This window comes from Hyla sarda, chromosome 1 (genome assembly GCF_029499605.1).
Source record: "Hyla sarda isolate aHylSar1 chromosome 1, aHylSar1.hap1, whole genome shotgun sequence".
NCBI classification, from domain to species: domain Eukaryota; kingdom Metazoa; phylum Chordata; class Amphibia; order Anura; family Hylidae; genus Hyla; species Hyla sarda.
The window spans coordinates 304,958,962-304,979,789 of NC_079189.1; the positions used below are offsets into that span (position 1 = coordinate 304,958,962).

Consider the following 20,828-nt stretch of genomic DNA (forward strand, 5'->3'; position numbering starts at 1 on the left):
TCGATCACCAGCGGCATCCTGGAGCGGCAGCGGCATTGACGCAGGAGGAGTGCGGCTGGAAAGTGCGGCGTGGAGAAGGCTGCAGTGAAGATCGTGGTAAGGGATCTTCTCTGTGGCCTTCTAAAAGCTGCAAAACTACAACTCCCAGCATGCCCACAGAGCCAAAGGCTCTGGGCATGCTGGGAGTTGTAGTTTTGCAACATCTGAAGTGGCACAGTTTGGAGACCACTATACGGTGGTCTCCAAACTGTAGCCCTCCAGATGTTGCAAAACTATAATTCCCAGCATGGCCAGACAGTCGGGGATGCTGGGCGTGTAGTTCTGCAATATCTGGCCCTTCAGATGTTGCAGAACTACAACTCCCAGCATGCCTGGACAGTCTGGACATTCTTGGAGTTGTAGTTTTGCAACATCTGGAGGGCTATAGTTTGGATACCACTACTTAGCGGTCTCCAAACTGTTCTTTCCCAGTTGTTGCATAACTACAACTCCTAGCATGCCCAGACTGTCCAGACATGCTGGGAGTTGTAGTTCTGCAACATCTGAAGGGCCAGATATTGCAGAAGTACACGCCCAGCATCCCTGACTGTCTGGGCATGCTGGGAATTGTACTTTTGCAACAACTGTAGGCACACTGGTTGGGAAACACTGAGCTAGAGTCTGTTTCCTAACTCAGTGGTTCCCCACCAGTGTGCCTACAGCTGTTGTAAATCTACAACTCCCAGCATGTACGGTCTGTCAGTGCATTCTGGGAGTTGTAATTTTGTCACAGCTGAAGGTTTGGGGCTCCCCCCTCCCATGTGAATGTACAGGGTACATTCATACGGGTGGGTTTACAGTGGGTTTCCTTCTACACGTTTGAGCTGCGGCAAATTTTCCGCTGCAGGGCAAACTCCCAGCGGAAAACTTACTGTGAACCCCCGCCTGTGTGAATGTACCCTAAAAACACTACACTAACAAATAATAAAAAGTAAAACACTACATATACACCCCCTTACACATCCCCCCCCCAATAAAAATGAAAAACTTCTCATACGGCAGTGTTTCCTAAACGGAGCCTCCAGCTGTTGCAAAACCACAACTCCCAGTATTGCCGGACAGCCATAGACTGTCCTGGCAGGCTGGGAGTTTTGCAACAGCTGGAGGCACCCTGTTTGGGAAACACTACCGTAGGGTTTTGGTGGAGACAAGCCCCTTCCTTGTAACCGGGTCCGCCCCTATTGCAAACTCCTTATTTAGGCCTCAAATGCGCATGGCGCTCTCTCACATCAGAGCCCTGTCCTATTTCAAGGCAACAGTTTAGGGCCACATATGGGGTATTTCCGTACTCGGGAGAAATTGCATTAGAAAATTTTGGGGGGATTTTTCTCCTTTTACCCCTTATGAAAAGGTAAAGTTGGGGGCTACACCAGCATGTAAGTGTAAAAAAAATTACATTTTAACACTAACATGCTGGTGTTGCCCCATACTTTTCATTTTCACAAGAGGTAAAAGGAGAAAAAGCCCCCAAAAGTTTCTAACGCAATTTCGTATATGGAAATACCCCATATGTGGGCGTAAAATGCTCTGCGGATGAACTACATGGCTCAGGAGTGAGAGAGCGCACCATGTACATTTGAGGCCTAAATTGGTGATTTGCACAGGGGTGGCTGATCGTTACAGCGGTTCTGACATGGACGCAAAAAAAAAAAAAAAAACACCCACATGTGACCCCATTTTTGAAAACTACACCCCTCACGAAATGTAACAAGGGGTATAGTGAGCCTTTAAAGGGGTATTCCAGACCAAAACTTTTTTTTTTATATATCAACTGGCTCCGGAAAGTTAAACAGATTTGTAAATTACTTCTATTAAAAAATCTTAATCCTTCCAATAGTTATTAGCTTCTGAAGTTGAGTTGTTGTTTTCTGTCTAACTGCTCTCTGACTCGCGTCTTGGGAGCTGTTTAGTTCCTATGGGGATATTCTCCCATCATGCACAGCTCCTGGGACGTGACATCATCATTGAGCAGTTAGACAGAAAACGTCAGAAGCTAATAACTCGGAAGGATTAAGATTTTTTAATAGAAGCAATTTACAAATCTGTTTAACTTTCCGGAGCCAGTTGATATGTATAAAATAATGTTTTGCCTGGAATACCCCTTTAACAACCCACAGGTCTTTGACAAATTTTCGTTAAAGTTGTACATGAAAATTAAAAAAAAGGTTTTTCCTGAAATGCTGGTGTTACCCCAAATTTTTCATTTTCACAAGGGGTAATAGGAAAAAAGCCCCCCAAAATTTGTAACCTCATTTCTTCTGAGTATATAACTACCCCATATGTGGATGTAAAGTGCTCTGCGGGCGAACTACAATGCTCAGAATAGAAGGAGCACCATTGGGCTTTTTGAGAGAGAATTAGGCTGGAATTGAAGGCTATGTGTGTTTACAAAGCCCCCATGGTGCAAGAACAGTGGACCCCCTCAACATGTGACCCCATTTTGGAAACCACACCCCTCACGGAATGTAACAAGGGGTACAGTGTGCATTTACGCCCCACAGGTGTCTGACAGATTTTTTGAACAGTCGTCCATAAAAAGGAAAAATAGAATTTTTAGTTTGCACAGCCCACTGTTCCAAAGATCTGTCAAATGCCAGTGGGGGTGTAAATGCTCACTGCACCCCTTATTAAATTCTGTGAGGGGTGTAGTTTCCAAAATAGCATGCCATGTGTTTTTTATTTTTTTATTTATTTATTTTTTTTTGCTGTTCTGGCACCACAGGGGCTTCTTAAATGCGACATGCCCCCCCAAAAACCATTTCAGCAAAATTTGCTTTCCAAAAACCAAATGTGACTCCTTCTCTTCTGAGCATTGTAGTTTGCCCTCAAAGCATTTTACGTCCTAACATGTGGTATTTCCATAATCAGCAGAGATAGGGTTACAAATTTTGGGGGGAATTTTCTCCCATTACCCTTTGTAAAAATGGTAAATTTGGGAAAAAATCTGCACTTTAGTGAAATTTTTTTCTTCATTTACACATCCGACTTTAACGAAAAGTCGTCAAACACCTGGGGGGTGTTAAGGCTCGCTGTTTTTTATTTTATTTTTTTTTTTATTTTTTATTTTTTTGCTGTTCTGGCACCATAGATGCTTCCTAAGTGTGTCATGCCCCTTAAAAACCATTTCAGAAAAATTCACTCTCCAAAATCCCATTGTCGCTCCTTCCCTTCTGAGCTCTCCACTGCGCCCGCCGAACATTTGACAAACACATATGAGGTATTTCCTTACTCGAGAGAAATTGGGTTACAAACTTTTTCTCCTATTACCCCTTGTAAAAAAAAAAAAAAAAAAAAAAAAAAAAAAAAAAACTGGGTCTACAAGAACATGCGAGTTTAAAAATGAATATTTTGAATTTTCTCCTTCACTTCACTTCACTTCAATTGCTGCTATTCCTGTGAAACACCTAAAGGGTTAACAAACTTTCTGAATGTCATTGAATACTTTGAGGGGTGCAGTTTTTATAATGGGGTCATTTATGGGGTATTTCTAATATGAAGACCCTTCAAATCTACTTCAAAACCAAACTGGTCCCTGAAAAATTCCAATTTTGAAAATTTTGTGGAAAATTGCTGCTGAACTTTGAAGCCCTCTGATGTCTTCCAAAAGTAAAAACTTGTCAACTTTATGATGCAAACATAAAGTAGACATATTGTAAATGTGAATCCATATATAATTTATTTGGAATATCAATTTCCCTTTATAAGCAGAGAGCTTCAAAGTAAAAAAAATAAAAAAATAAAAATCAAACATTTTCACTTTTTTATAACATTTTTGCATCTTGCACCAAGAACTGATGCAAGCATCGACAATATTTTACCACTAACATAAATAGAATAGAATAAGTAGAATATGTCACGAAAAAAAACAATATCTGAATCCGAATGAAAAGTAAAAGCATCCCAGTGTTATTAATGCTTAAAGTGACAGTGGTCAGATGTGCAAAAAATTGCCGGGTCCTACAGGGAAAATTGGCTGGGTCCTTAAGGGGTTAAGAGGTGCTCCGCCCCTAGACATCTTATCCCCTATGCAAATGATGGGGGAGAAGATTTCTAATGGTGGGGGGGTCCGGCCGCTAGTACACAGCTTTCACTCCCACTCCCATAGACATGAATTGAGGGGGCATGGCGTGATGCCACGAACAAAGAAGCCCCAAGCTTCTGTGTTTGGAATGCCGCAATGCCGGCTGGAGATCGGCACTACCCCCACCCGAAGCGTAGGCCGCCACACCCCCTCCATATAGTTCTATGGGAGAGCCAAAGATTACCGAACATCTCTACCATAGATATATAGGGAGGGGGAGTGGAGGCCTCCTCCGGGTGGGGGTTGTAACGCGCTCCTGTGCTAGCACACGGGGGCTCCAAACAGGAGATCGCAGGGGGCCTCAGCGCTTTGACCCCCCCCCCCCCCCGAATCTAAAACTTATCCCCTATCCAAAGGATAAGGTTTTGATCTTGAGACGTATCTGTAAGCTTGAAATACCTCTGTAGGAAGTTGTGTAGCTCTATTCACTTTTAGTGTGGCAATGTTCTTAGCAGCTCCCTGACTCCTCTCTCCCAAGACAATGCATCATCATCTGCGGTCTCTGGACACTTAGCTGGATCTGGGTCCCTGAGCTTAAACCCTGAGAAAAGCCACAGGCATAAGTGCAGACTGGGACTCAAAAGCAGGTGCTGTAGATTTAATGACTGCAGAGCAATAGTCTATGTACTCATATATTTTCTGAAGCAGCTCTGGGGGGGGGGAGAACTGACAGGAGTGCTTTGGGGGAGTAGGCAGGGTGGGAGGGCTGTGATGAAGAGCTGAGAGATAGCAGTGCATTCTGGGAATTGTAGAACTGAGCAACTGCTCAACAAGGAAGTATTAAAAAAAAACAGGTAGAGGAAAGGGATACATCATACCCACAAAACAAATAGATTTTTGGTGATGTATGGAATACCCATGTATTCCTTATGCACCATAAGATGTAACATTTTATTTTCATACTTTGTCGCCCTGATTACACCAATACCAAATTTTAATTTTGTCATGTTTTTATTTTTCCATATACTGAGCTTTATGAGGGATAACTTTTTGTGGTGTAATCTGCTATTTGTATCGGTACCATTTGGTATTGACCAGACTTTTTGATCGATTTTTACTTCATTTTATTCTGGGATATGATGATTAGAGAAAACGCAATTGTGAGGTTGGTGGGTGTATGTATATATGTATATGTGTGTATATATGTGTATATAAAAGGGGTCAGTATTTTCCTCAGGGAGAGGACACCTCATATATATATATAATATAAATAATTTTTTTTATTTTTTTTTACTTTAACACCATTTACTGTATGTGATATTTAAATGGCTATTCCAGGATTTTTTTTTTGACTATGCTACAGGGGATGTAAAGTTAGTGTAGTGCATAATATAGTGTCTGTACCTGTGTGTTTGACGGTTTTCTCACAATTCTTTTGTGATTTTCATCCACTATTTATTTTTACCAACATACAAAATGACTGTTGCCTCAGATTTTTCCCAGCTTGCAATGCAGCTGAGACCTGACTCGCTAGTCAGCTGATGACAGGGAGCCTGTCTGCTTCAATGGGTGGAGCGATCGCTTGATGGGGGAGAGATCAACTGCAACTTATGCAACAGCTGTAGGCACCCTGATTGAAAACCACAGGTCTTTTGAATGGATGCAGCTCATTTATGTTTCAATGGGGGGGGGGGGGGGTGACTGATGTGTGGAAGGGAGGAAAATGGAATTATGGGATTTGTAGGCTAAAGAAGAAAAGTCAAACAGGAAATGCCAGTTCACAAAAAGCTAGCCACAGTGTTATGGTAATCTCACAGCATAGCCATTTAGCCCCAAGACAAGCGCAGATCCTTCCTAAGCATGTCCATTACTGTCTGCCAGGTACGTACTAAAATCACCTTATGGTGGATAACCCCTTTAATGTTATATTTTAATAGATTGGACAATTACGCACACCGCAATACCAAATAAGTTTTTATTTTTATTACATGTTTTATATATGAAAAAATGGGAACAGGGGGCTGATGTGAACTTTTAATATGGAAAGGGTTAATGTAGGTATTTTTTAAACTTTTATTAAAAAATAATTTTATTTTTTACACTTTTTAAGAAGGAATTGTTAGATTCCTCATACAGATCAATGTAGTTCCATAGAACAGTTCCAATTTAGTTCCATTGATCAGTGGCCATTTAAAGGGTTAGTATTCGCTGCGTGCCGGGTATTAGCTGTGGCCCTCAGCTACATCAATCAGCTGGGGGCTGCCGGGTATGGAGTGGGCTTGAGTCAGGAGCTTGCTCCATATACCCTGAACGCCGGCCCTGTACGTGAAGAATTTACTTGCCCAGTGCCCGGAACTGCATGTAGGATTTCCACATCCCAGAAATGAATTGTATAAACCAGCCTTAGATCTCTTCAGCTAAAAAGAAATTACCTGTAGATGTTTCCTTTTAGCTGTTGTTGTTCTGATAGGCTGGGTATACACTACAGAATCCATGGCCAGAAAAATTCCAGCAGGTGATTTCGAGTGCGGCCAGCGCCATCTAAATCAGTCAGAGCTTGGACCACGTGGGCATTGCGGTCCTGATGGATTGCAGTGTCGGCAACGCGGATTCCCTCAGTACATTGAGCAAGTTCAATGTTCCGATGGAATTTCCCCCCCCCCCCCCCCAGAAAATTCCACAGTGTGAATGGTTTAATGGAAAACCCATTAACTCTCATCTTACCCACAGGTAGCGGAATTTCCGACTGAACTTCAGAAGCGGAATTCTGTTCAGAAATTCCATAGTGTAAACCCAGTTTTTACATTTCTTTTCAATTCTTTTATTTAGTTATTTTCTTTTCTGTGAAACCTAGCAACAACCAATATGGTGTTAGAAAGAGGTCTCATAAAGGTTGCTTGATTCTGCAACTGTATCAGTCTGATTTACCATTCAGAAGTTAAGAAATGTTGGTTGACAACTCCTATGATTGATACTGTAGCTAAGCGCTAAAAAAAGAATAAAAACTAAGACTATAAGACCCTGCATAGAATGTTGGACTTAACGTAGGACATCCTGCCAAGAAGAAGCCATGTGTGTACCATGTACTTGGCATCAGATGAGTTAAAGGGATACTCCAGTGAAGAAAAACATTTTTTTTTAATCAACAGGTGCCAGAAAGTTAAACAGATTTGTAAATTACTTCTATTAAAAAATCTTAATCCTTCCTGTACTTATTAGCTACTGAATACTACAGCAGAAATTCTTTTCTTTTTGTAACACAGAGCTGTCTGCTGAGATCATGAGCACAGTGCTCTCTGCTGACACCTCTGGCCATTTTAGGAACTGTCCAGAGCAGCATATGTTTGCTATGGGGATTTCCTTTTACCCTGGACAGTACCTTAAATGGACAGAGATGTCAGCAGAGAGCACTGTGCTCATGATGTCAGCAGACAGCTCTGTGTTTCAAACGGAAAAGAATTTCCACTGTAGTATTCACCAGCTAATAAGTACAGGAAGGAATAAGATTTTTTTTTAATAGAAGTAATTTACAAATCTGTTTAACTTTCTGGCACCAGTTTAAAATAAATAAATAAATGTTTTCACCGGAGTACCCCTTTTAATAAACATAATTATGTTTGGTAATAAAAGGTGTAAAATCATTGCAAAACAAACAGTATGCCAGCACTGATTTTTTACTGATATTTTACACCAGGTTTATGGCACAAATGGCCTTATCTTACTGACATAACCTGTTACTGTTGGAAGGTTGTCATAAATGCCTCAGGGATGTTGTTTTACTAGTACAGTTTTTATACTAGAGATTTAACCCGATGCTGCCCATGAACAATACTTTTTTGTGGGATTCCCTGGCAATCTGATGAATCAGCAGAGAAGAATAAAGCCTGCTCTGGCTCTGCATTGAACTGCATGCAGGTTCCATGTATCAGACATTTATTGCGTACCAGTAGATATACCATAAATGTTTGAGATAGGAATACCTCTTTATGGAATGATTTCATTAACAGGGTATGAGCATGTTTTCCACAGCAGAAAATCTTCAGTAGACCCCATGAAGGTCAATGTAATGTGCTGTGGAAAATCAGTCACGGAAAACACACTCGTAACTCATCTGTGTGGCGTACCCTTAAAGGAAACGTGTCATTGGTATGACCCACACGAACCTGTTGTACAGGCTTGTAGAACAAGTGACACTGATGATAGTGATGCTTACTAGTTCCTGCTACCCCTGCATGATGACATCTAGCTGGCATCTTCCTATTAACTCCTCCCCTGTGGCGAGCCTCCTCTGCTGAAGAATGGCGCAACACTCTCATCAGTGCCATCCACACTACAACCCTGGTTAAAGGGGTACTCTGGTGGAAAAATAAAAAATAAACTGGTGCCAGAAAGATTTGTAGTCTATTTAAAAGTATGAAGCCTTCCAGTACTTGTCATCTGTTGTATACTACAGAAGGTTGTGCAGTTCTTTCCAGTCTGACCACAGTGCTCTCAGGAACTGTCCAGAGTAGGAGAAAATCCCCATAGCAAACCTCTCCTGCTCTGGACAGTTCTTGACACAGACAGACCTGTCAGCAGAGAGCACTGTGGTCAGACTGGAAAGAACTACACAACTTCCTCTGGAGCATACAGCAGATATGTACCAGAAGGATTAAGTAATTTTAACATGATTATTATTATTTTTTTTTACACGAGTACCTTTAATTCGGGTGACACTGATGACAGATTCCTTTTTGCAGGGGTTGTCCAGAAATAGAAAAACAGCTCATTTCTTCCAAAAACATCACCCTACCTCTCCTCGGGCTGTGTGTGGTATTACAACTTCATTGAATTTAATGGAACTGACCTGCAATACCAGTATACAATCTGCAGACAAGAGTGGTGCTGTTTTTGTTTAAAATCAGCTCTGTTTTTTAAATCCGGGGTAACCTCTGTACAAAAGTTCTCAAGAAATTTTAAAATAAATGGCTTTGTAAGTATAGACCAAGAACAATTAGATTCATGGCGGTCCGAGACTCGGCACAACTGCCTATTAGCTTTTTAAAGGGCCAAATAACTATACACCTCCTCTGTTCATATTAGTTTTTTGGTTTATACCAGGCACAGCCGCAAACATTTACATTTTTTTGCATCCCATGGGGGTGTATAGGACTGATATGTAATACCAGGCACAGCCACAACTAAAAGTATGGAGCTGTGCCTGGTAAAGAGTTAAGGGGACTTGGCTACCTTCAAACAGCTGATTGGGAGGGTGTCGAGAGCCACCGTCCCTTTACAAAGTCTATTAGAATGAGAGATTTAGTAGATTCCAAAAAGTTGTTGAATCATGTACATTATGGTGACAGTTAGGCCTGTTTTATAGAACTTGCCCATGTCTACATTAATCTAAAGGGACTTTTGTTTTCTTTTTCTTATTGTAGGAGTGGATTTATTTTTTTTTAAGATTTTGTAGAAGAATCGTGGTATGGAGAATGGTATTAAAGAAAGCCAAGTTGGTCTAAGCAAAAATGGCACACACACTGTATTGCCTTCTACTATGGTGTCAGAGGTAAGGAATTAAAAAAAAAAAAAAAAAAAAAAAAAAAAACAGATTCTTTGTTACTACCTACAGTAATGTAAAAGGTTATTTGTCAGAATTAGGCTAGGTTGCCACACAGGTTTTATTTTATTTTTTTCTAGCAGTTTTTGGAAAACTGCCTCTGCAGTTTTTGAGCCAAAGTCAGAAGTGGATCTAGAAGAAAGGAGAAGTGTAAGTCCTTCCTTTATTTTTCCCATTGCTTTTGAATACACTTTTGGCTTTGGCCTTAAAAACTGCAGGGGCAGTTTAAAAAAATAAATAAAACACAAAAAAAAACACAAAAAAAACCTGTAAGGGCAACTAAACTACCCTGTCTGATGCACATTCCAGTATAAAAAGTAAGAAATTAAGAAATTTATAAATGAAGGCTGTCTAATAGGTCCCACAAAAGAACAAGGCCTCATATGGCTCTGTAAATATAAAAACGTGTTATGGCTGTTGGAGGGGAAAATGGAAACCTAGAAATTTTTATTTCATATGTCATGAAGAAAAACTTTTTATATGTTGCACAGTAAGGCATTCCGAACAAGTTCCTAAATGCATTTTATTAACGCCTTAAAGGCCATCTGCGGATGAAAACAACTTATGTCCGAACGCTGCAACCCCCCACAATTTCCTGCACAGGGCCACAGCTCTCCCGTTCCGGCCGCAGCGTGATGCTGCGGCAGACACTCCTCCTCCATGTAGTTCTATGGGTGAGGCGGGGAGGCAGCGATCGTGCCTCTCCCATAGAACTCTCTAGGTCGACACTACGCGCATTAGGCGCTCTCACTGAGAGCTAATGTGGAGGCACTGTTCATGAGATCGCGGGGGGTCCTAGCAGTGGGACCCCCCACGATCAAACACTTATCCCCTATCCTGTGGATAGGGGATAAGTGTCTTAATGCTGCAGTTGTCCTTTAAGGACTCAGCCCATTTGGGCCTTAAGGACCTTTTAAAGCCAATTTAATAAAAAAAAATTTCCTCCTCACCTTCTAAAAATCATAATTTTTTTTTTTAAATATATATTTTTATCCACAGACTAGTATGAGGGCTTGTTTTTTGTGCGACCAATTGTCCTTTTGTAATGGCATCACTCATTTTACCATAAAATGTATGGCGCAACCAAAAAAATACTATTTTTGTGGGGAAATTTAAAAGAAAACCTCAACTTTGCAAATTTTGGAAGGTTTTGTTTTAACAATGTACAATTTACAGTAAAAATGACGTGTTCTTTATTCTGTGGGTCAATATGATTAAAATGATACCCATGATTACATACTTTTCTGTTATTGTACCGCTTTAAAAAAAATCTAATTTTTTAACCAAATTAGTACATTTAAAATCTCTCTATTTTGACGACCTATAACTATTTAATTTTTCCGAATTAGCCCCATATGAGGACTCCTTTTTTTGCACCGTGATCCGGTACTTTTTATTAATTTCAGAGCTTTAAAAAGCTCTCAATCATACATTTCTTCTTGCTCACATAGTGAAATTTCCCAGCCAGAGAAAGTGGGTGTTTCCCAGCAGCTATGACATCGCTGAATACTGCTGTGGGACCACTTCTGCCCTCACATTGTTGCAGCGCTGTGATGAATAGAAGACCTCAAGCTCTGTGCAGCAGCTTTCAGTCTGTGCTGCTTTCAGTGAGGCTCTTTGCAGCTGTCAATCAAGCTCAGTGCAGAGAAACCCTTCCTGAGTTTGGTCTCCTGAGATTTTGACCAGACAGAATGTGTTCTGTCCAAGAAGGGATACCCCTGGTGGCCAGAAGTATACAGCAGAAAAACTAACATTAAACTGTTTATTTTTTATTTTTATTTTTTAATGAAAGCCAATTACAAAAGTTATTTGGCATAAGGAATGAAATATAAAAAATCATGTTTAATGACAGTGCCCATTTAAGGGTTTGGCTTGATGGATAAAGCCAAATCATGTCATGAGTTAATAAGTGATCCGTTATTTTATCTCTGGTTTTTATATTACAATGTTGTTTTACATGCTGTTATTTTTCTTTATAGAAAGGAAATAAAAATGACAAAGGAGTGCTGAACTCCTTGATGTCTGGAGCTCTGGCTGGTGCTGTTGCCAAAACAGCTGTGGCCCCCCTGGATCGAACCAAAATCATCTTCCAAGGTAAATATTTCTAAAGACCCTGGTAAGTACAGGAAATATACTCCTGAAGGTCTTCCCTCTGCATATAAAGCTCTTATTGTTAAAATATTTTATTTTCCTAGAAAGGAAAATAAATCCATTAGGCAGTGATGCTAGAAGGGAAGCCATTTTGGTACCTGACCATAGATATGTGTAGCCCCTGCTTTCAGTTATATTTTTACGGTCAGAAAATCTGTGATTCTTGTGAGGCCAGGTTAAAGCTGCTTAATCTCCAGATGGACAAAATCAAAGTGTGGGCTGCGCCGTCTGAATCAGTCATCGCTAGGACTGCGCAGAAATTGCTGTCTCCATAGACGTCAATGTCTGTGCAGGGAGTTCAATGTTCTGGTGAAATTTTTCCCATCTGAATTCCTACTACACTGGAATATTTGAGCAGAATTTCGAATTTCCAAGTTCTGCTCTGAAATTCCGTAGTGTGAACCTGGCCTGCCGGTCACGAACCCTTAAGACATTGTGATCAATACCAATCACAGTGTCTAAAGTGAAAGATCATCAGTTACTCAGAGGGGCTCACTGAACCCCCGCAACGTGATCGAGGGGTTTCATGAGCTAGAATGGCTGCCTCCTGCTGCTACCTGCCTCCTGCTGCCGATTGCCAATCTGATGTAACCTGGCTAGATCAGTGGATAGCCGATTTCACTTTATAATGCTATGCCATAGGCATAGCATTATACAGCAAATGCAATGTAAAAAAAAAAAATCTAAAATTCTATACCGGTAAACCCCCTGCCCTAATAAAAAATACATTACCCGTATTTTCCCATTGTACAAAAAAGGCAAACATTTTTACATATTTGGTATAGCCGCATTCATAAATGTCCAGACTATTTAAATATAATGTTTATGATCCTGCACGTTAAACGGTGTAAATGTAAAAAAAAAAAAAAAAAAAATAGATCAAACTCCCATAATACTGATTTTTAATCACATCATATCACATAGTAAATGTTTATTTTTTTTTCTGTTAACATCTGTCAGAACTGTTAGTTGCCATAGCCTTTGGGTTTGTTTGATCCTGAGTTGTTTACGGGTTCCACTGGAGAATCCCAAAATCATGGTAAAAACATAGCAGATTTTAGAAAATCGTGGCAAAACCTACAGGACTCCGATGAGAACTAAATTGTGAAATATAGCAGTTCAATGAGCACCCCCTTATTTGTCTGTTAATTCATGGCTTACAAATATGTACACTTTATTTTAACTATTGGAGTGCCAAGCTACTCATACGCTGTCCATTTGTTTCCTGTACAGTGTCTTCAAACAGATTCTCTGCTAAGGTAAGAGTATTACTTGCCTAAAAATGTAAGAGTATTCTGGTGTACAAAACATGACTCATGTTGAAAGTATGTGGTAAAAATTATTTGGTAAAAATTATTTATATAATAAAATCTTTTCACTTGTCCCCTACATAATCCCTAGCAATATATTGGCTCAAAATGTGATATTTAGAACTTTATTGCCTAAGGGTTACAACTGCTAGTTCTGCTTGATGGTAAGGTAGCTTCTAGAGATGAGCGAACCTACAGTAAATTCGATTTGTCACAAACTTCTCGGCTCGGCAGTTGATGGCTTATCCTGCACAAATGAGTTCAGCTTTCAGGTGCTCCCGTGGGCTGGAAAAGGTGGATACAGTCCTAGGAGACTCTTTCCTAGGACTGTATCCACCTTTTCCAGCCCACCGGAGCACCTGAAGGCTGAAATATTTTATGCAGGAAAAGTCATCAATTGCCGAGCCGAGAAGTTTGTGATGAATCAAATTTACTGTAAATTCGCTCATCTCTAGTAGCTTCCTTCTAGCACTAAGGCCGGGTTCACATGAAGCTCTGGATGGAGCTTCTGAGTGTGGCCCGCTCGGACTGAATGTCTGCTCTAGGACCACGTGGAAACTGCTGGAATAATGAAATTCTGCTAAAATTCTGTAGTGTGCACTGTGCAGCAGCATCCCATTGCCATCAATGAGATTCTGGTTGGAAATTCCATAGTATGGGAAGTGCACAAGTGAGTGGAGTCTTGTAAAATACAAGGAAGGACAACTGGAAGTAGATGTGTGCAATGCATGATGGGAACTGTAGTTGGCTACCCACATGGGCTGTTCCTGAAGCCATGTCTACTCTTTCTGCACTGTAAACGAGCACCTAAGGAGCAAAAGTTTTGAAGTTAGACCAGCGTTACATTTATTGTTGCCTATACAGTTTAAGTGTTTCTTACTAGTATTAAAGGTTATTGAATGAAATGTGGATGCCCTCTTAAATGGTTGTATATTCTATAAACAGTTTTGTTCTATTGCAGGAAGCCTACAGGTTGATATATCGCACATATCTCAATGAGGGATTCCTGAGTCTCTGGAGAGGCAATTCTGCCACTATGGTGCGAGTTATCCCTTATGCTGCCATACAGTTCTGTGCCCATGAACAGTATAAACAACTGCTTGGCAGTTATTATGGCTTTCAAGGAACGTAAGTGTCCAAAGCTACTTCACAGAACATACTGGGGGAGATTTATCAAAACCTGTGCAGGGGAAAAGTGGTGCATTTGTCTCTAACAACCAATCAGATTGCTTATTTCATTTTTCACAAACCTCTTTGGAAATTAAAGAAGCAATCTGGTTGCACGTGTTTTAATAAGGCTTTTCTACAGTTTTTAACCTTTCTGACCTTTTATTTAAAAATAACATGAAATCAGGGAAACAAGACACCCAAAACTTAGCAGATCACAACTCAAGTCAGTTTATAAAACAGGACCCCTAAGTCTGACCAGTAATGTTACAAAAAAAAAAAACACCCACACAACAAAAGTGAGTGTGAAGACAAATTTATTCATGGAATCCCAACTCCTATTTCAACATAAGACACAAATCAGCTATTGACCTATGGAATGCTAGACCAAGAATATGTTGTCTTTAATTCAGCATGAAGAAAGACATTATTGAAGGTAAAACAGATAATGCCTGCTATTATTTTGTGTAGTAAATCTCCAGATTCTATATATTGCATTCTTTTGGCTGTCCTTTCATTCTCTCTTTGGTAATTGTATCTTCCTGCTTAGGAGTCCTCAAGGACACTAGCTGGTGTCCTTTAGGTGAAGTAGATACAAGTAAAGTCATTTGCTCTCCAGCTTGTTAAACATTACACGGTCACACTGCTGATCCTTAACTGCTTACAGATTAATTCTTCACAACACACAATAATATTTAGGTGCATGGTTCACGTTTACAACATAAACAATAGATTTTTACACAATCAAACGGCTACCAGTTTTGTTATTCTGACATTAATAGATTTCACTGCATTATGTGAACCTACCATTTTGCTTTTATATTGCAGCCACTATATTCAGACTATGAAACTATTAAAGAAGTATTTTGGAATAATCCTATATTTTTCCTTCTTGCACCGCTACTGTGCTTTCTGTCGGTTCCTTGCCATGCTGCACTCATTTTTGTCTTTGTTGCTCAAGGACCTTGCTGCTTAGGCAATCAGTGGCCACAACGTTTTCTGCCTGTAAGGTCCTTGTGTAGCATGCCAGGGGACTGAAATGGAGATAGTAGGGGACCGAGGGATGCAAGTATATGCTTATTTTCTCTTTAACTGCATCCTGAGAATAGCTAATTAGAAAATGTTTCCAGAATACCCCTTTTTGGGTACGGTCACATGTATGTATTTTGCTGCTGTGTATTTTCCTGGGTAGCAAATGTGTAGTAAAATCCTCTTCAGAAAATACGCAGCAAAATACGGCACGTGTGACCCTATCCTAAATCATGAACTTGACATCAATGTATAACACTTACGGTGCAATACAGTTGAATACGTTAACCATTCATCAAATGTTCATTGTGAATTTGTTTGTGTGTGGGACCCCCTGTATTGAAAGAGGAGTAGACTACAAATACAATAACAGGTACTTGTGTATACGGACATACAGTCAGGTCCATAAATATTGGGACATCGACACAATTCTACCATTTTTGACTCTATACACCACCACAATAGATTTGAAATGAAACGAACAACATGTGTTTTAATTGAAGACTGTCAGCTTTAATTTGAGGGTATTTACATCCAAATCAGGTGAACGGTATAGGAATTCCAACAGTTTGCATATGGGCATCCCACTTGTTAAGGGACTAAAAGTAATGGGACAGAATAATCATAAATAAAACTTTTTTTCACTTGGTTGCAAATCCTTTGCAGTCAATTACAGCCCGAAGTTGGAACGCATAGACATCACTAGACGCTGGGTTTCATCACTGGTGATTAGAGATGAGCGAACTTACAGTAAATTCAATTCGTCACAAACTTCTCGGCTCGGCAGTTGATGTCTTATCCTGCATAAATTAGTTCAGCTTTCAGGTGCTCCGGGGGCTGGAAAAGGTGGATACAGTCCTAGGAAAGAGTCTCCTAGGACTGTATCCACCTTTTCCAGCCCACGGGAGCACCTGAAAGCTGAACTAATTTATGCAAGAAAAGTCATCAACTGCCGAGCCGAGAAGTTCGTGACAAATCGAATTTACTGTAAGTTCGCTCATCTCTACTGGTGATGCTCTGCCAGGCCTCTACTGCAACTGTCTTCAGTTCCTGCTTGTTCTTGGGGCATTTTTCCCTTCAGTTTTGTCCTCAGCAAGTGAAATTCATGCTCGATCGGATTCAGGTCAGGTGATTGACTTGCCCATTGCATAACATTCCACTTCTTTCCCTCATTAAACTCTTTGGTTGCTTTTGCAGTATGCTTTGGGTCATTGTCCATCTTCACAGTGAAGCGCCGTCCAATGAGTTCTGAAGCATTTTGCTGAATATGAGCAGATAATATTGCCGGAAAAACTTCAGATTTCATCCTGCTGCTTTTGTCACCTGTCATATCAATAAATTAAAAGAGAAGGAAGCAGTTCCATTGGCAGCCATACATGCCCACTATGCCATGACACTACCACCACCATGCTTCACTGATGAGGTGGTATGCTTAGGATCATGTTTCTTTCCTTCTCCATACTCTTCTCTTCCCTCTGGTACAAGTTGATCTTGTTCTCATCTGTCCATAGGATGTTGTTCCAGAACTGTGAAGGCTTTTCTTTTAGAGGTTTTTGGCAAACTCTAATCTGGCCTTCCTGTTTTTGAGGCTCCCCAATGGTTTCCATCTTGTGGTGAACCCTCTGTATTCACTCTGGTGAAGTCTTCTTTTGATTGACTTTGACACACATACACCTACCTCCTAGAGAGTGTTCTTCATCTGGCCAACTGTTGTGAAGGGTTTTTCTTCACCAGGGAAAGAATTCTTCGGTCATCCACCAGAGTTGTTTTCCTTGGTCTTCACCAAAAGTGCGTTCGTTCTTTTTAAGAATGTTCCAAACAGTTGTTTTGGCCACGCCTAATGTTTTGGCTATCTCTCTGATGGGTTTGTTCTGTTTTTTCAGCGTAAAGATTGCTTGCCTCACTTATAGTGACAGCTCCTTTGGATCTCCTCTTGAGTTTTGACATCAACAGATTGCAAATGCAAATAGCACACTTGAAATGAAATCTGGACCTTTTATCTGCTCGTTGTAATTGGGATAATGAGGAAATAACACACACACACCTGGCCATGGTCCCATTACTCTTGGTCCATTAACAAGTGGGAGGCACACATGCAAACTGTTGTAATTCCTACACCGTTCACCGGATTTGGATGTAAATGCCCTCAGATTAAAGCTGACAGTCTGCAGTTAAAGGGGTATGTGGAATTTTTTAAAAGTTTTTTTTAATCAACTGGTGCCAGAACGTTAAACAGATTTGTAAATTACTTCTATTAAAAAATCTTAATCCTTCTAATACATTTTATGGGCTGTATGTATACTATAAAGCTTTTTTAATAGAAGTAATTTACAAATCTGTTAAACTTTCTGGCACCAGTTGATTAAAAAAAAAAGTTTGCCACAGGAGTACCCCTTTTAAAGCACATCTTGTTCGTTTCATTTCAAATCCATTGTGGTGGTGTATAGAGCCAGAAATGTTAGAATTGTGTCGCTGCCCCAATATTTATGGACCTGACTGTATATTTACACATATTTAGGCTTTCTTCACATACCCACTTTTTCCCCCGAATTTTAAAATGCATGTATAAAACACTGTAAGGATATCAGCTGTGTACTACAGAACATATAACAGGAGTGCATTAGATGACTATGAATAGTACTTTTTGTGTCCTGTAAATAAAAGAACACTATCTTTGTATGGATCATATAGCCTGTGTTTGGTCACACTGACGTCATGTGCTTCATTAGAATCACATACTGATTTGCAACATATCTTGCTTGTTTAACATCTAATAAGAAAGTGAGGGAATTTTTAATGTTTAGAGTTCTGTGTATAAGGCCTGAGTCACACAGAGGAAAAATAAGTGACATATTTTACTTGCTGATTTTTGACCATAATTGACGAAAACACAGCACACTAGAAATGGAAATTAGCACATAAAATGAAATGCGTTGCTTATTTTTTCCACTTATGCTGAATTTAAGTCATCCTATCAACTTTGTTATTCCTTTTTTCCTCAGAATCTCCTGCTTCAACCAAATATAAAAAAATATTTCTGAATATTCTTTTTAAATATGTGAATACACGTTATGGCACTTTTATTTAGAGGCTGAGTTTATTATATAATCTCGTCACACTCTAAAAAAGTACAAATGTACTTATCATGAAGTAGTTCTGGTGCTTATCCCGTCACTGTGCTTTAAATCCTGGTTTTCATGCTTTTATGGCTTCTCACAGCATGCAGTTCACTGAAAAGGAGGGGGCGTTCCCTTGCTTGCCCTCGCATCTCAGGTAGGAGCTTCCTCCCTCCTCAGAACTGACAACTGGCTGTTCTGTGCACTGAGGCTCTCTGATACGCCCCAGCTAATTGATTGACCCGGGAGCATGCATTGCTTGTACGGCCCACAAGTATTTTGCCTTGGCACAGAGACACACAGGCAATAGCTGCAGGGACAAGTGGAAGGTCCTGCTCTGAAATTCTTGAAGACCATAAGATTCATTCTAACCATCCTAGGTTGATCTCCTTGCTGTCCTGTGTATTACAAGTAGTTCTTATTATGATGCTGTGTGTGTTCGTGTGTGTGTGTTATATATATATATATATATATATATATATATATATATATATATATATATATATATATTATAAATAACATGAATGCATCAAAACCTATTGTCCATATGCAAGTTAACTAAAAAATGAGGATTCTATTTCAGACCACAAGTGACAGGAAAATGTTTTTCTCCCACCAGTGCTTTGACACCCATCCCCCGCCTTCTGGCAGGATCTCTCGCAGGTACAACAGCTGCAATGTTGACTTATCCACTGGATCTTGTTCGTGCACGTATGGCAGTCACGCCAAAGGAGATGTAAGTTTATGACTGTCTTGCATAAGTACTTTTTCCATCTATTTTATTTAATATAATCACAACTGTTGCCATGCAATAGGTTTTCTATGTTGTATCAATGCCTAGGATTTAATAATGAGCTGTCATTTATGGGGCTGTACATTACAAGGAGTAATAATGATCATCACCCTGTTGAGTAGGAAACTTCAGGTACCATTTTCTGCATCTACTCTTTTTGGTTTCACAGCTGTTATCCTTACTTTCACAACTATTGTGTTCGGACGATGTAGTATGTGGAAACAAATCCAGTACTGTATTTTACCTGTACATTGGCTTTGGCCAGTTCAAATTACATATGTAGTAGATTAGGAAGGATAAGGAGACATACAACAGCTTTAGACTGTAAGGGTTTGTACCCTGTTACCATGGAAATATGTTAGTATACATAGAAGCTGTAGACAATATTTTTAAAATATTTTTAATTTGAACTTTTTACAAACTTTATTTTTGTTTAGAGAACAACCATGGGTATATGCTGTTGCCGCTAGGATGCTGACACTAGGCAAAAAAACTAAAGAAGTTGGCTCCTCCCGGCAGGATATACCCGCCCCCTGACTGAGCAGTTTTAGCTTAGTGTCAGCAGGAGGCAGACACAGGTCAGGTGCTCTCCAGACCTGGTCTGTTTTTCTTTTTGTTTTTTTTTCTTAGTTTCAGGGTATAATTAGACATTTTCTCCCTTTTTTGTTTTCTCTAGCGTGGGGCGACAGGAGCATGGCGCTGCCTGATCCCCCACAAGCGAGCTAGGGGCACTGTGCATTGCTGAATGGGCCGTTAACCCCTCTTCGCCAGCAACCAGCGCTGGGTAGTGTACCCTGGGTCCGGGTCCCCCAATTGCCCCTGTTTGCCAGGCCAGGCAGGTGGCCCTAGCTGGTCAAAGACTTCAGGGGTGTTTTATGTGGGTGAGTATGTCTATATAGGTGTGTCAACCCTTTTTTCCACACTTCTCTACATCTCTCTCTCCATGATTCCTGGCTAGGGGGCTTAGTAGAGGCTGGGGGTGCGGGTGCTTCTGCAGGCCCATCAGTTCTTTTGGGCGCATTAGGGGTTAATCGGCATCCAGCTCCCCTCTGTTTCTTGCCATTTCTACAGTCCTCTGGGGGGATCCCGCGTTCTCCTTGGGGGGGTCTGGACTGCGGGCGGGCAGCACTGTGCTCGCGTCTCGGGCCCGCCAGTGACCCGATGCCGCTGCTTATTTTTTTCCGCGGCGCTTTTATTAGCGATGCGGCCTCTTCCTTGCGCACCTGCCCTCTGCCGGTCTGGGCCGTGGGCACGGTCACTAATTCAGCCTGCGGCTTGGGCCTACTTGGCTGCCAGGGGGTTAGCTCCGCCCACTTCTCAGTGCAGCATCGCTCTTCCTGTATTATGGGAGCTCCTCCCCTTACCCCCGGCAACCTACGGCTTTAACCTGTCCTGTGGGAGAGCGCGCTGCAGGGGGGGCTGTTTTTTTTTTTCCTTTCCCCCTCTTCCCCTATGGGATGAAGCGTGCACTCTGGGGGTCAGGGCTCCGACCATTCCTGAGTTTGCGTGCGCTTCAGGGGTCAGCTGGCCCCTCCTCTGCTCCTTACCAGCGTGGACCTGACTACATACACTGCTCGGCTACTCGGCTTCTCTGCCAGTCATC

The 20,828-nt window shown here is 40.8% G+C and overlaps 1 protein-coding gene across 4 annotated transcripts in view; it reads left to right on the forward strand.

The window, feature by feature from the left end:
- Positions 1 to 20,828, forward strand: part of SLC25A42 (solute carrier family 25 member 42) — a 48,488-nt gene that overhangs the window by 20,419 nt on the left and 7,241 nt on the right. For all 4 annotated transcript variants that reach the window (XM_056518192.1, XM_056518193.1, XM_056518190.1 and 1 more), the window contains 5 exons: positions 9,481 to 9,608; positions 11,639 to 11,753; positions 13,044 to 13,069; positions 14,082 to 14,248; positions 19,052 to 19,168. In XM_056518192.1, the coding sequence (XP_056374167.1) occupies positions 9,525 to 9,608; positions 11,639 to 11,753; positions 13,044 to 13,069; positions 14,082 to 14,248; positions 19,052 to 19,168 (509 nt within the window). In that variant the 5' untranslated portion in view covers positions 9,481 to 9,524. The remainder of the gene's footprint in view (positions 1 to 9,480; positions 9,609 to 11,638; positions 11,754 to 13,043; positions 13,070 to 14,081; positions 14,249 to 19,051; positions 19,169 to 20,828) is intronic.